The sequence below is a fragment of the Apodemus sylvaticus genome, chromosome 4 (genome assembly GCF_947179515.1).
Source record: "Apodemus sylvaticus chromosome 4, mApoSyl1.1, whole genome shotgun sequence".
Lineage (NCBI taxonomy): Eukaryota > Metazoa > Chordata > Mammalia > Rodentia > Muridae > Apodemus > Apodemus sylvaticus.
In genome coordinates this window covers 160,775,253-160,789,939 of record NC_067475.1, presented here as the reverse complement: position 1 = coordinate 160,789,939, position 14,687 = coordinate 160,775,253, and the positions used below count along the sequence as shown (strand labels likewise).

At 43.6% G+C, this 14,687-nt stretch overlaps 1 protein-coding gene across 1 annotated transcript; it reads right to left on the bottom strand.

Annotated features, from left to right (window-relative positions):
• Positions 1-3,592: 3,592 nt before the first annotated feature.
• On the bottom strand, positions 3,593-14,295 carry Zfand1 (zinc finger AN1-type containing 1). Its single transcript, XM_052180825.1, has 8 exons — positions 14,198-14,295; positions 11,631-11,673; positions 10,540-10,579; positions 9,252-9,379; positions 9,076-9,167; positions 7,868-7,989; positions 4,848-5,003; positions 3,593-4,734 (listed from the first exon to the last, which is right to left on the bottom strand). The coding sequence occupies exons 1-8, from the start codon at positions 14,250-14,252 to the stop codon at positions 4,564-4,566; spliced, it is 807 nt and encodes a 268-aa protein (XP_052036785.1). The 5' UTR covers positions 14,253-14,295; the 3' UTR covers positions 3,593-4,563.
• Positions 14,296-14,687: the final 392 nt, after the last annotated feature.

Below are 14,687 nucleotides of genomic sequence, written 5' to 3'. Positions count from 1 at the left end.
TTTCTTTTCTGGTTTAGTCTATTTGGAATTTTGTAGTTTTCTTGTATGTTCATGGGTTTCTTTAGGTTAGGGAAGTTTTCTTCTATAATTTTGTTGGAGATATTTACTATCACTTCAAGCTGGGAATCGTCACTCTCTTCTATACCTATTATCCTTAGGTTTGGTCTTCTCATTGTGTCCTGGATTTCCTGGAAATTTTGGGTTAGGAGCTTTTTGCACTTTGTATTTTCTTTGACTGTTGTGTTTTCTTTTCTTTCTTTCTTTTTTTTTTAAAGATTTATTTATTTATTATATGTAAGTACACTGTAGCTATCTTCAGACACACCAGAAGAGGGCATCGGATCTCATTACAGATGGTTGTGAGCCACCATGTGGTTGCTGGGATTTGAACTCAGGACCTTCCGAAGAGCAGTCAGTGCTCTTAACCGCTGAGCCATCTCTCCAACTCCAGACTGTTGTGTTTTCTATGGTATCTTCAGCACCTGAGATTCTCTCTTCTATCTCTTGTATTCAATTGTTGAGGCTTACAACTATGTCTCCTGATTCCTTTCCTAGGTTTTCTATCTCCAGAGTTGTCTCCCTTTGTGATTTCTTTATTGTTTCTACCTCCATTTTTAGATCCTGGATGGTTTTGTTCAATTCCTTCACTTGTTTGTTTGTGGATTTTGTTTGTTTGGTTTTTTTTGTTTTTGTTTTTTGTTTTTTGTTTTTGTAATTCTTTAAGGAATTTTTGTGTTTCCTCTTTAAGGGATTCTATCTGTTTACCTGTGTTCTCCTGTATTTCTTTAAGGGAGTTATTTATGTCTTTCTTAAAGTCCTCTATCATCATCATGAGAAGTGATTTTGAACCTAAATCATGCTCTTTCGGTGTGATGGCCTATCTAGGACTTGCTATGGTGGGAGAACTGGGTTCTGATGATGCCAAGTAACCTTGGTTTCTGTTGCTTATGTTCTTGTGCTTTCTGCTTTGCCATGTGGTTAGCTCTAGTGCTACCTGCACTCACTGTCTTTGACTGGAGTCTGTCCTTTCTGTGATCCTGGTTGTGTCGAAACTCCTGAGTCCAGCTGTCTCTGTGATCTTGTGATCCTAAGATCCTGATTGTAAGAACTCCTAGGAGCCAAGTTGCCTCTGAAATCCTGAAATCCTGGTGTGACCAAGCTCCTGAGATCCTGTGATCCTATGATCCTGGGCATGTTAGAACACCTGGGAGTTAAGCTTACTCTGGGTGTTGTGGGACTTGGTGCAGAGCTAGTACCCAAGGTCTGTTCGGGGCAGCGGCTCAGACCAGAAGGAAATTGTGTAATTGGTCAGTTGGGGGTTCCCCCATCCCTGGATCCCTGGGGGTCTCAGTTACTTCCAGTGTTTGGGCAGATGTTGTGGCCTCCTCACCTATGATCCTGTGTTAGAGCACCTGGGAGTCCAGCTTCTTCTTCGTGTTGTGGAATTGGGTGCACAGCTTGCCCCAAGGTCTGCTCAAGGCACTGGCTCAGACTGGAAGGGATGGGAAGCGATTTCTTAATAAACTATCTTTTCCTATTAGCACCCCTGTGTCCATTCCTATTCCAATTCCTCGCTCAGGGGCACAAAAAAAATCAGAAATTGAAGCAGGTGCCCTTTGTACCCTAATTTAAACCTATAACACTGGGCCCCTAAAGTGACCCAGGTAAGTCATCATTAGCTATGTTGGCTGGTCTTGAGAGCACGCTTGATGCTAATAATTCTAGAGTTCTGGAGCAATTCTACCAGGCAGAATAACACTTAGACCACCCTTGGTGTCTGTAAGTAGGAAAATTTCATGCAGGGTCACCAGGTAACTTGAGAACATAAGGTGGTCTGAGGAATAGCCCGGCTAAGTGGCTGCTGCCACTGGGCATTGGGAATTTGATGGTGGAAAGGTACTGACCTTAATCCCAACGGCTCAGTCTTTCTTTGTAACATGACTCACTATGCCCAGCTGTGGTCACGGGCAGCAGTCAACTGGCCCAACTGCCTCAGCTTCCAGGGATGAGGGAAAGAATCTACAGACTCAATTTCCCAACTGAGAGGATGCCACATAATAAAAACTAAAACAATAAACCTTCCACTACCACTACTGCAAATGGCTATTCTAGTTTTGTGTGTGTGTGTGTGTGTGTCTGGGTGTGTGCGACTGGGTGTGTGTCTGGGTGTTAGAATACAAAGTAATGGGCTTCATCATGACATTTTCAGTTAAAAGGCTGAAGGTTAATTTTTCAAACGGTAGACTTCAGTATCATGAATTTATTTCCACGTAGGACATTAAGACACATTTATTGAAGGTGAGAACAGGGAATAAGACTAATCTACTCAGTGACACCGGTCAAATTCCCAAGGAACCTCACCTCCCCCCCCTCCCCCCAGGGCAGAGTCTGACTCTAAGGCTCTGGCTGTTCTGGATCTCACTTTGTAGATCAGGCCAGTCCTAAACTCAGAGCTCCACCTGCTTCTGCCCTGAGTTCAACATCACAGTCTGCTTCCCAAGGAACTTTAAAGTGACAAAACACCTGACCCTGGGAAGATTAAAGCAGGACCATCACATGATCAAGGCCAGCCTGGGGTACATAGTAAATGCCTGTCAAATGAAGAGCCACATGAGATATCTCAGTGGGTAAGGGCACTTACTGCCAAGGCGAAGACTTGACTTTGATCTCCTGAACACATAGTAAGAAAGAACCAACTCCCACAAGTTGTCCTCTGACCACGCACTCACATGCTATGGTGTGTCCCCACACACCAAAACTAAATAACTTAAAAAATAAAGTGAGTGTATGCTTTTCTTCCCAAGCACTTTATCTAGTTCTTCTCTTTCAGGTTCTCCTAACCCATCCTCTGAAAACATCAGGACGCAAACCTTATAAATGTCCTATTACCCAGCTGTCTCATGTATTTCCTGTTCTGTAGACATGTGCTCCTTAGTATCAGAGCATCATTTCAACGGGCCATGCACACTCCTCTCCTATGCTTCCAGGTAGGACGGGGACAGGCGACCCAACCATTTCATCAGTCACACTCAGCTTGAAATCCGAGATCTCTGCCTTCAGAGTGTTTATTTGGCACAGGGAGTGAGGGGACGGAGCTTCTAGCCACACCTTGCTCTCTCTAGATTGTGCATGTCTGAGGCGCCAGTCCTTAGCGAGGATGCTCAGCCTGGCATCCCCAGTCCTGTGGGCCCCATCACCTAGGACCTGGCCTGGCGTATGGGCGGTGTAGCCACTGCCGCAGGTCCCTCTGGGTAGCCTGTCTCTTGTCTGATCACGGGGAGAAGAAGCTTCTCATCCTTCCTAGGTGTCACTCGCTGCCAGCCTCACCTGCCTGCTTCTCAGCAGGTATTAGAATTGGATTAAAGTACTACACAGCTATACTGTTTATTCACTTATTTGCAACTTGTCTTACGATACTGTCTGCCAGTTACAAGTTTATCTTCTACCTAAGTGTGTCTTCTTGTGCCTACATTGGCAATCAGGCACTGATGTAGGCACACAGGTGACTGTAAAGGAATGAATTTAGAACCTGATAAAAGCAAGAAATCATCACTGTTTATGGTTTGAAAAGATGAAGTTGACAAAGACCAAATGAGCATTCTCGGTTTACTCTTTATTCTCAGTTTACTCAGTTAACCTACTGCTGTAAAAAACTGGTACAGAAAGGGGTTGGGGGGGGGGAGTTAATTCCTTCTAATAGTGTACGTAGTCCTTTATACAGTATAAACAGAAGACATTAATTCTCCTCAGGTATAGACAGAAAGTATTCCCCAAGAGAACTTATTTCAAATTAGAGATAAAATGCAGTAATCGTCTTGCTTTGGTACAGCAAGCAAGACTGTAACAAAGTCAGTCTATTCCACTGCTCTTCTGATCTGCGATACATTTATACTAACAAAAAGATGAATCCTACTAGAGAAAATTCCTTACCAGAAATATATCCAGTGCAATTACATGATACCAAGAAAATAACTTCCCTTCTTAGGTATGTGGCTTCTATCCAGATGCTTGGAAGACGGAATGAGAGGATCTGCAAGATTCTGCAATCCGCACAACATGATCTAGTTTTACAAGGAGGCTATGTTCTGACCCCATAATATTAGGCTTAATCATAGGATTTGCTTTAAACAATGATGGCAAGTACCACTTGAAAGACCCCACCAAAGAGTCTGCCATCTGCATCTTCCTCTGGCATAGAATGGCAAAAATCACAAAAAGGTGGGTGTTGTATGAGCAGGATCTCAGAGTGAAAGTAGCACAGAACGTGGCCCAACAGCCAGGCAACGCTGACATCAGTCTGCCAGGAAAGACACTTCTGCTGGTAACCTAACCCACAAACAGTTAATAAAAATACTTTGCCAATAACTAGCAACACACAGTTAAACTTTAAAACAGAAAACATGGAACTCAGTAGAAAACTACTGGTATAAATTATGACCAAATGGAAATAAATTTCAAGACAGCAACTTTGAGAGTTTTAAAAAAGTATCTGTAGTAAAAGAAACTGTCTACTTAGAATGACTTCTGCTTATAGGGACTCTGCTGGCTCAAATCCTTGAATGGCTATTCCAAGTAAGAGTCAACATTTTCTAAAAACCGTTCTTCATCGTTAAGATACTCTAGAATAACATTTCCTCCATTATATAGAGGGCACTCCTCCTTCGTGATCCAACTTTCCAATGTGTGGTCCAGAGGCAAGACTTCTCCTGAGGGGACGTGACACAGCCTCAGCTTCTGAGAGAGAGAGAGAGAAGGCACACAGAGTAAGGATACACTTGCTGACACACCCCAAAACTTGAAGGAAACTGGCCACCGGACGGACGGACGGACGGACGGACGGACATTACCTTCGCAGCCAACTTGTTGTTCTCATTCCTGAGATTGGCTAGGGAGGCTGCGGAGTCCACGACCTTCCCGATGCTCCACTGCAGGCAGAAGAACATGGCTTTGCTTTTTTCCTTGCTCCCCTTTGGCAAGTACACCTGGAAGTATGTTCTTTCCGTCTGTGTAATTAAAAGTTACCATACAGATCAGACACACGAGAGCAGCCTTTCCTTATTCAGCTAGTGGCGCCTTAACCCTTCTTTTGGTCAACCTAGAATAACCCTATGACGTCAGCTTTAGGGAGAAAAACCCCCGTGCAGCCTACCTATCTAACTGCATGGCCCAAAGACTCAAAAGCTGAGCCCGGCTATCTGTGTCACCAAGTTGCACGGCCTTTTCAGTGTCCAGGGACTGGGTGCAGAGGAACTCCTTCATTTTTAGGTGCACAGGAACTCTTTTTTCAACTCTGTGTTGAGATCCGGAGACTCAGACCTGGACTGCAGGCTTCCCTCCTATCTCCCAAGTTAAAGAATGAGTTCAGCGTGAACAGGGAGACCATGAAGACTGGAGACTCGTTCACCAGCACCAGGGCCCAAGCATGTCCCTCTATTTTGTTCTGTGAGGTAGCAAACTTGTTTCAACTGTACTCCTTGGAGTCAAGGTCCTATCACTTATGAGAGAGACAAGGCTCTTGATACAAAAAGACTTATTTTTATGTGAAAGACATAAAAGACATGTCAGAGTTATTGAGATTTTTGAGGAAGAAAGTGAAAAACTAAAGTTCAAAAAAGCCCCAGAAAGATAGTTTATTAATATAACAGGGTTTCAGAAACAGTGTCTCTGGTATAAGCTATGCCTTACCTGTCTTCTTCGGCTGCATTTTGTTATTTAATTATCTTTATTAAAAAATAAGTGGGAATAGGATATTCCCTGATTCCTAAACACTGCGAAGTACACAACCTTCCCAATGCTCCACAACGGACAAAGGAACATGGCCAGAAGGGCGTCTTCACAGGTCAAGGCCTGTACAATAAGAACACCCTAAGTGAAGTGTCTCTGATGCAAATGTTGGGAAATAATTGAAGTTATCTTAAATAATAGAGTCAAAACGATTCCTGTCTAATCAGAAAGGAATCTAGATTTGCTGAGGGTCAGTGAAATGTATCATAGCTAAAAAGCATTAAAAGAAAAAGAGAATCAGTGTAAATCTAAGCTTTGGTCCATGTCTGTAACCAGCAGTCCCTGTTCCAAAAGGAAAGCAGCAAGAACAAGCAGGAAGAGGAAACTCCCAGCCACTAAAATTATATCTAGGATCAACAGGAAGCTGAAACAGGAGGGTCCTGAGTTTATAAATATAAAAACAGCATTCCAGACCCAATCTCTAAATAACAACATATATATATACACACATATATATATGAGAGAGAGAGAAAGAGAGAGAGAGAGAGAGAGAGAGAGAGAGAGAGAGAGAGTGATCTGTGGATCCAAGGGAACCAGGGCAATGGCTGATAGCACAGTCTGCCCAGAGCTTAAAGCAGGGAAATAGAAACTAAACTACAGACCCCTCAAAGCCAAGATGGACTTGTAGAATCAATGCACTTAAAATTTAAAATGAAGTAATGAACAGAACAGAAACCTAAAGACATAAAGTCATTGGGATGCACAGTGAGAAACATTATGTAATAGTACCCACAAAAAGGAACACGATATAAAACAAGGGAAATAAAACATGATGTAAATACTCAAGAAGAAATACAAAAGCTTCTAAAAATAAGAAACTCAAACCAGATAAATTTCTATCATCCTCAATAAAAAAGTCTTAATTAATGATGGTGGATCTGAGGGTCATCTAAAGGGCAGCGGAACGTGGAGCAGAGAGGAACATGGACTCCTGGGGCAGCCCGGACTACACAAGAACCTATCTCAAACAAAGAGAAAACAACCCAACACCACAATGGCCATAAGTGGGAACAGAATCAACATTCATCGATAGGAAAATGGTGAATAGTCACATGTTCCATGGAATATGATGCTTTAAAGGCCGTCAGCAGTGCAGCACATGTGAGGTCTTTTCTACTAGGCAGCAGAACATAAATCAGAGAGAGGAGATGACATAGTCTATCTGAAACCCATCTCACTTCATTTGTAGCCCTTACCACTATACATTTATAAATATATGTATATGGATGCACATACACATACATAATATAGGGAGAGCATATAACATATTGTGCTGGTTAATTTTTGTTGACTTTACACAAACTAGAGACACCTGGAAAAAAGCCTCAACTAGGGAACCGCCTCCATCAGACTGGGCCGTCGGCACGCCTGTATGGCATTTTCTAGATTGCCAACTGACGGAGAAGGGCCCAGCGCCATATGGGTGTGTCACCCCTGAGCTGCACAGGGAAGCAGGCTGAGCGAGGCAGGTGCAGCAAACCGATGGGCAATGTTCCTCATGGTCTGGCCTGAGCTCAGCCCTGGCTTCCTTCAATGATGGACTGTAACGTGGAAGCTGGAATAAACCGCTTCTTCCCCGCGTTGGCTTTAGTCAGTGTTTTATCACAGCAGCAGAGAAGCAAGATGGGACACATACAATGGCTGAAAGTTCACTAAGGAATCTGTAGGAAGGCATACAACTAGGTATGCTTGCACACTCTGGGGTTTTCTACCTGCCTGGCGCTCACTCTAGCTCGGTTGATTGAACCCTGATCGGGAAAAACACTTGTTAAAAATCATGCACTGAATAATTTGAGATTATTTAGAAAAATAAAGTAGGTTACAGTCATACAACTGAAAAATGCACATCCTGAATGAAGTGGACCATACAGAAAAATATTTAAATCATGATGCAAAATGTGGGAATAGTGAAGAGGGACTCTCACGGCTCACTGCCGTCTCTATAAAGTGGAAACGGGCAGGAGGATGTGGGATTTACAGACTCGCGCACGCGGTCTTCCGCAATGATGCGAGTATGGGTTAAGCTGTGTTCACTCGAGAGGAAGGGAGGGGCCGAGGGATATTCAACCTCTGCTCAGCTCACCTGCGGCAGGGACTTCTCGCCATCGGCCTGCATCTTCAGCTTCATCAGCGCCACCTTCGCGGCTGTCCCGCTGCTTTTTGCGCCTCTGCGACCCTTACCTGCTGACCCTCCTGCCTTGGCATCTAAGGAAGAAGTACAGGCATGGGAGGCGTCCCCGTCAGCTTCCAGATTTTTTCTTCCTTCCTTCCTTTGTTCCTTCCTCCCTGCCTCCCTCCTTCACTCCCTCCTTTCTTCCCTCCCTCTTTTTCTCTTGCTTTGAGACAAGCTCTCCCTAAGGGACACTGGTGGGACCCACCTGTCTCTGGTGGATTGAAGATGCTCCACCATGCCCAGCTAAACCATTGCGGTCTTCAGCATACGCAAACTACACAGTAGAGATCTACATTATTGATGGTCCATCTAAACAATGTCTACCTCAGAAAGTCCACAGGCACATGTTTCTTTCTGGCCTAACCTATTTAATCTAAAGCAACCTCTGGCCCTTTTATGTAACACTTTTGAACAAGGACACTACCCTTAATATGGAATAAAAACGTTCTATTAAATTAATACATTGTCAGAGAAGCTAAGCTAATTGCAGCCAGGCTCTGTCCTGGAACTACCGCGTATGGTCAGAGCATTTACAAAAGAGCTTAGTAGAACATATTCTGTAGACAAAGCAGTTCGCCATGCCAGCCTCATCAGCACACCTACTGCAGCTGCTAACACTCAATCAACACATCTCTGCTGCCCAACAAATGAAACTATCCCATGAGAACCTTACCATTTCCTGATTTTCACCAGTCAGGAAGGCTTTGTACAAAATACTTTAACAAGAATTCATCAAAATACAAGTTCTTGGGACTGTAGAGATGGCTCAGCTGTTAAGAACACTGACTGCTTTTCCAGAGGACCTGGGTTCAACTCCTAGCATAAACATGACTCATAGCTGTGTGTAACTGCAGTCCCAGGGCATCTGACTGACATCCTCTCTGGCCTCCAGGGGCATCAGGCATGTAAGTTGTGCTCAGACATGCATGCAGGGAAAACACCAGCCACAGAATTTAAAGATGGATAAATAGTAACATTTTAGAACAGAATGTGAGTTTTTACACTGGGGCTGTAAGCAAAGTCCCCGTACCTAGGGATGAAACGTATACGGGGCAGGAGTTGGGGAGTGACAGATGTGCTCTAGGAAGGAAAGCAGCCATGGAACTTGTGGGACTCACCAACAATATCTCTGACAAGTTTCTGTGTGGCAGCCATTCGAGGCTTTGGGACCTCCATCTTTTCACACTCATGATCCGACTGATGACGGTGTCTACAAGCATCAGAGAGCTGGCTCTGGTTCATGAATTATATACAGCTAAATGGATACACAAAGCTTGCAGGGTTTAGTGATTACCTTAGGCAAAAGTTCTTCTCACAGTAAGGGCAGATCACGGCCACCAGCTCTACTTCAGTACAGTCCTTGAATGAGCATGAGTAAGGTTTGTGTTCATCAGTCTTTGGTCTCTCCTTGATTACATTCACCTAAAACCACAAGAGGGGGAAATAGTGCTACAGTTCCCACTTAAAACAGCACAGAAGCCAGTGAGAGAAGGCAGTACCCATAGTGTCCCAGTGCAAATTTATTACATTAACTTTTCTAATTATGCCTTAAGTTAAAGTAGAATGACCATTCTCTCTCTCCCTCCCTCTCTCTCCCTCCCTCCCTCCCTCCTCCTCTTTCTCCTCCTTCCTCTTCCTCCCTCCCTCCCTCTCCCCTCCCCCCCATCCATCCTTTGTGATACCCCAGGGCTCTCAGTTTGCAGTGTTCTATTCCATCTCTTGAGAGCTGGGATGGCAAGGGCGTACCACTGAGCCCAGTTTACTGCCTAAAGTTTTACTCTCTGGTGTGTGTCAGTGGCACCCAGAGATGCCCCTCTAGGAATATGTCCAGATAGTTAACTCATCAACCCTCAAATGGCGAGCTGTACCTACTTCTTCTGCCACTTTCAGGAAATAGAAACTTTAGGAGACTGAACCCTTAAAACTCACATGAAGCAGTCTTCAAAATCATAGACTATTTCTCATACTATACGGAATATTTTATTATCATAAAATGTTACATCAGAACACAAGAGTGGTTTTTTTTTTGAAGTGAAAAAATAAACAGATTAGACATATTACTGAGCATAGAGTAAGTAGATTCTTAGAGTTTAAGAAAATCTAAGAAAATGATTACTTAAAATCTGTAACCACAGGAAAACCCTTCATATAATGCCAGGAACATCAATTATAATGAAAAACCTAAATTTCCTTCCAAATTTGTGGTAATGACTTAAAAGGTAAAATTACACTGGCGCACGCAGTGGTTCAAGGCTGACCGTGTGAAAACTGTCACAGAATCCTGTCCCCAGACACCAGTGGAAATAAACCTGCACTTCCAGCGAGCTGGAAGGACAGTCTGACGTCAGCAACTGAGGCAATGCGTGCCATGAACACACAGCTTAGCACCGCGAGTGGACGTTACAAGGATAAAAACGCAAATACCAAGGACAGCAAATTTTCTTCAAAATAAAAAAAATGCAGCAAAAGCTTCTGAATATCACATCTAGTATACGGAGCAGCTTTGAGTCTAATCAAATCCGAAAACAAAGCACATGAATACAAATATACAAATTATGTCAGATAAGAGGAAATAAACATACCTCAGAACAACCATGGGAGTCCTTGCTTCTGTGTTCAAGGCTTAAATAATAACAAAAAAATTCATTTAAATGCAGTCAGCCAATACCTTTAATGATAACTGAGGTAACTCAGGCTGTTCTAACCTCTCCCATCCTTAAGGTGCACCGTGTGCACTGCACTAGTGACCTCCATGTGCACTGCACTAGTGACCTCCATGTGCTCCGCACTAGTGACCTCCATGTGCACTGCACTAGTGACCTCCATGTGCTCTGCACTAGTGACCTCCATGTGCTCCGCACTAGTGACCTCCATGTGCTCCGCACTAGTGACCTCCATGTGCTCCGCACTAGTGACCTCCATGTGCTCTGCATTAGTGACCTCCATGTGCTCCGCACTAGTGACCTCCATATATACTGTACTAGTGACCTCCATGTGCTCTGGACTAGTGACCTCCATGTGCTCCGCACTAGTGACCTCCATGTAAGAACATGCTGAAACCATAGGACGAAGGGGCGACTACAGTCTCAGATGTTTTAACTGTTAGTGTTCACCGGCAATTGAGTATGAAGCATGCGCCATTCTAGTTCCGTTTCCTCGGAGTGCTTTCACGTGCATGCAAGTGAGGGGCTCTCGCAATTTCTTCTGAGAGGAATCGGTTACTGAAGGGATGTAAAGTCAAGGCATGACTTCACAAAGCCTCAAGGGTCAAGTTCTGTCTTCAAATAACATGCACTATCCATTTTTAGAACATTATAGGTTGGACACTTTACGTATGTTCATGAAAATACAGAGAATAATCATGGCTGGATTTTTTAAAGCTATAGTCTTTAAATTATGAGTATTATTCTCTGACTGTAATTACGACACATAATCTTCCAATGCACATTTATGAATACATTTCTGGAAACTTAATGCTTAAGGACATATATGTGTAGCCAATTAGAGCCTGTAACTAGTCAGTTTGCTTTTTTCACAAGTGATTACAACACTGAATATTAACTGTCAATGGCTAAAGTTACAACTCTCTTTAAATCATTATAATTTCCGGAATTAACTCCATATTGACAAACACCAAAATTCTTTTCAAATCCTACATAAAAATGTAACTTACCAAAATATTCCTGAACAACCATCACACACAAATGGAAGAAAATCTAAAATCAGAGGAAAATATGGTTAAGTACTGGTCAGTATCTGATTTTAATTTAGTTTTCTTAAGTAAAAAAACCTGCTGGCCAATTCTTAAGAAATTTTTTTTCTTTCCAATGTCCCTGTGTATCAAGTTACTTTGTAATCATTATTAAACAAAAATGTTTAACTCTACCAAATCTTTAACTCTAGGAAAGCAGCTAGATCAGTGGGAGGTAGATGGTACTCTGTAACTTTGTTTTAAAAAATGGTGGTATTTTTCTCCATTGTTTTGTTTCCAAGATTTATGAGGTATTGTTTAAGAACAGTATGCTGCAGAATGTATGCATTTGATGACAAAATTCTGGGTTTTAATTCTGACTCCATTTAACATCAATCTAGCAAAAGTAAGTAGATTATTTAATAATAAAGTCATGGATATTCATGTAGTATATGATATATATATATTTTTATGTCTCTCATATAAATATATGTGTGTGTATCAATCTCATATCTATAATTCCTTATTAGTTAATTCATCCTAATTCTGTCTATATACATACTTTGGAAAGTTCACACAAGTATCAATCCTTAGCTATAGAAATTAATTATTAACAATCAATCACTTTTTTGTGTTTATTTTCTGTTTGACACAGGTCTCATATGGCCAAGGCTGGCCTCTAAACTCCTGATCCCGTGGTCCCCTTTTTCAGACACTAGAGTGTTGGATATAGAGTGTGAGGCCCCATACCTGACTGAATCACTTTCTAACTGACTTCAATCCATCTCATATATAAACTCCAGCAAGCGGCCACATAAGTTAGATAAACTCAGTCACACTGCTTTCACAATAGAAGCCAGAAGGTCCCACTCAGTCCTTTACAGAAAACCTTAATAGTCTAAAAAAGATACCCTATAAGCTATCATAATCCAAAATGCTAGGAGGCTGTTTGTAAACAAAAGGGACTCCCTAGGAAATCAAGCTTGCAGACTAAGGGCCTGAATAATGTCTCCCTAAAGTAAGACATGCCTAGTGAACTATCACTATTGTTATAGCATAAACATAAAGCACAATACTGTGAGCTTCAATTTCATGCCAAGAAATTAGATATGTGTCAATATGTAAACTTAAACACATAATCTGCAGAACTTTTATACTTCTTAGATTTATTTTTATTATTATTGTGTGTGTGTGTGTGTGTGTGTGTGTGTGTGTGTGTGTGTGTTGTGTTTTCTTGTACTTTGACACACACATGGAGGTTAGAGGATAACTTTCTGGGAATTAGTTCTATCTTCCTACTGTGATTTTTGAGGAGGGTCCACCTTACTCCTGGCTAGTGCCCTCTGAATGAGTCCCTGCCCTACAGCCACGCCTGTCTACGAGACACATGCTGAGGCCTGGATTACAGATGTCACTTCATCAATGGGAAAAGTTGGGCATGCTTGCTATTTTGAGATTTAGAGGGTTCAAGCAAATATTATATGCCATTCAAGGAAGCCCATGGGGAACAGTTATGATCAAAATAATTTCCTAGCATCAGGTACTTAACTCTAACCCTTTTCTGCTAGTCCAAGAGCTAGGCCTCATCTTAGAAACACTACAGATATGTGAAACTGGAAAGGATGAGCTATATCACAGATGGTAGGTAGTTTTAGAGTCAGCCTGACAAGATGTACATAACTTAACAGTCAAACCCAAATAGCTTAGCTGCCCTAAGAAAGGACTACATGAAAAATTGCTCTGCTGAGTGGCTCATTACAGTGGATGGTAAAGGACATATATAAATAACACGTCCTGCATTGCCTTTGCTTACGGAAGGCATCCAGGCCAACCCTAAGAGCTGGATTCTAGAACCTGCTAGGGAATGACTGAAGGTGCAGCAGAATGAACGCCTCTACACACATTTGGAGTGCGATCAAGCAGGCAGAGACTGAGGAGTCTGTGAGTCTAACACCCTGAACGTTGACGCCCGCCACCAGGGTCTATGTTTATGACAAGGTCTCTCCCTGGTCAATAGGGGGACCATCACCCCAGTATTTATTAACCTCCCTAAAATGCCGTTTACTAATCTGCAAGTAATAACACCAAGACTTCTAAAAACCTGCGAACACAAGGTTAAAAACTGATGCTGTTCAACTCATTCGTCGGACAAAAAGATAAAAAAAATAAAAATTAATCAAGAAAAAGCCTGGGGCAGGGGATGCGCCCCGGTCGCAGTTGTTAGGACCGAGGGGAACTGGAGTCCTGATCCGCGTCGCCTCCCCGACCAAGGCGATGTGGCCACCCCGAGGAGTCTGCAAGGTGTGGCCACCCCAGGAGTCTGCAAGGTGTGGCCACCCCGAGGAGTCTCCAATGTGCGCTTTCAGGTCTGCGTGGAAACCAAGCGCCACGAGTTTCGCCCCTAACTGAGGAACAGCAACAAAAGCACCACCACCATCGCCCTGGCAGGCCGCTCGCGCTCCTCGTCCTCCCTCACCCGCCGCCACCGCCCCGGCCGTCGGAACCCGGCCCAGGTCTCCCGCGGACGAAAGTGGGGCTTCCAGCGTCACCTCGCTGCCGGCAGTGCTGCACCTGGCAGTGCTGCCCAATGTCCAACTCCGCCATCTTCCCTCCGCCGCCAGGGCAGGGGGCGTGGCAGCGCTGCTTGCGTCAACACGGAGGAGGCAGGACGGGGGCGGGGCGTGACCTCTGGGCGGGGTGGGGCGGGACGCCGGGGGCGGGACGAACAGGTGGGCGGGACCCACAGAGAGGCGGGGCCGGGGTGAGGACCGGAAGTGGGGATGCTAGCGCGCTTCGTGGGGGTTCCAGCGCTTTTCAGAAAGAGGAAAGACAGAGTGGAACTCAATTCCTGTAGCTGAGGTTCTCGCGCTCAAAACTGAGGAAAAACTCAGCCCCTCTTTTGGAAACTGCACCCGCTGTTCTCTACACTGAGTCTCCAAGATTGAAACTCCCTCAAGTAGATTTCTTGATTTCTTATTTAAATATTCCCAGGAGCCCACACAGACCAGGCAAGAATGTTATAACAATCAAGAGACATAC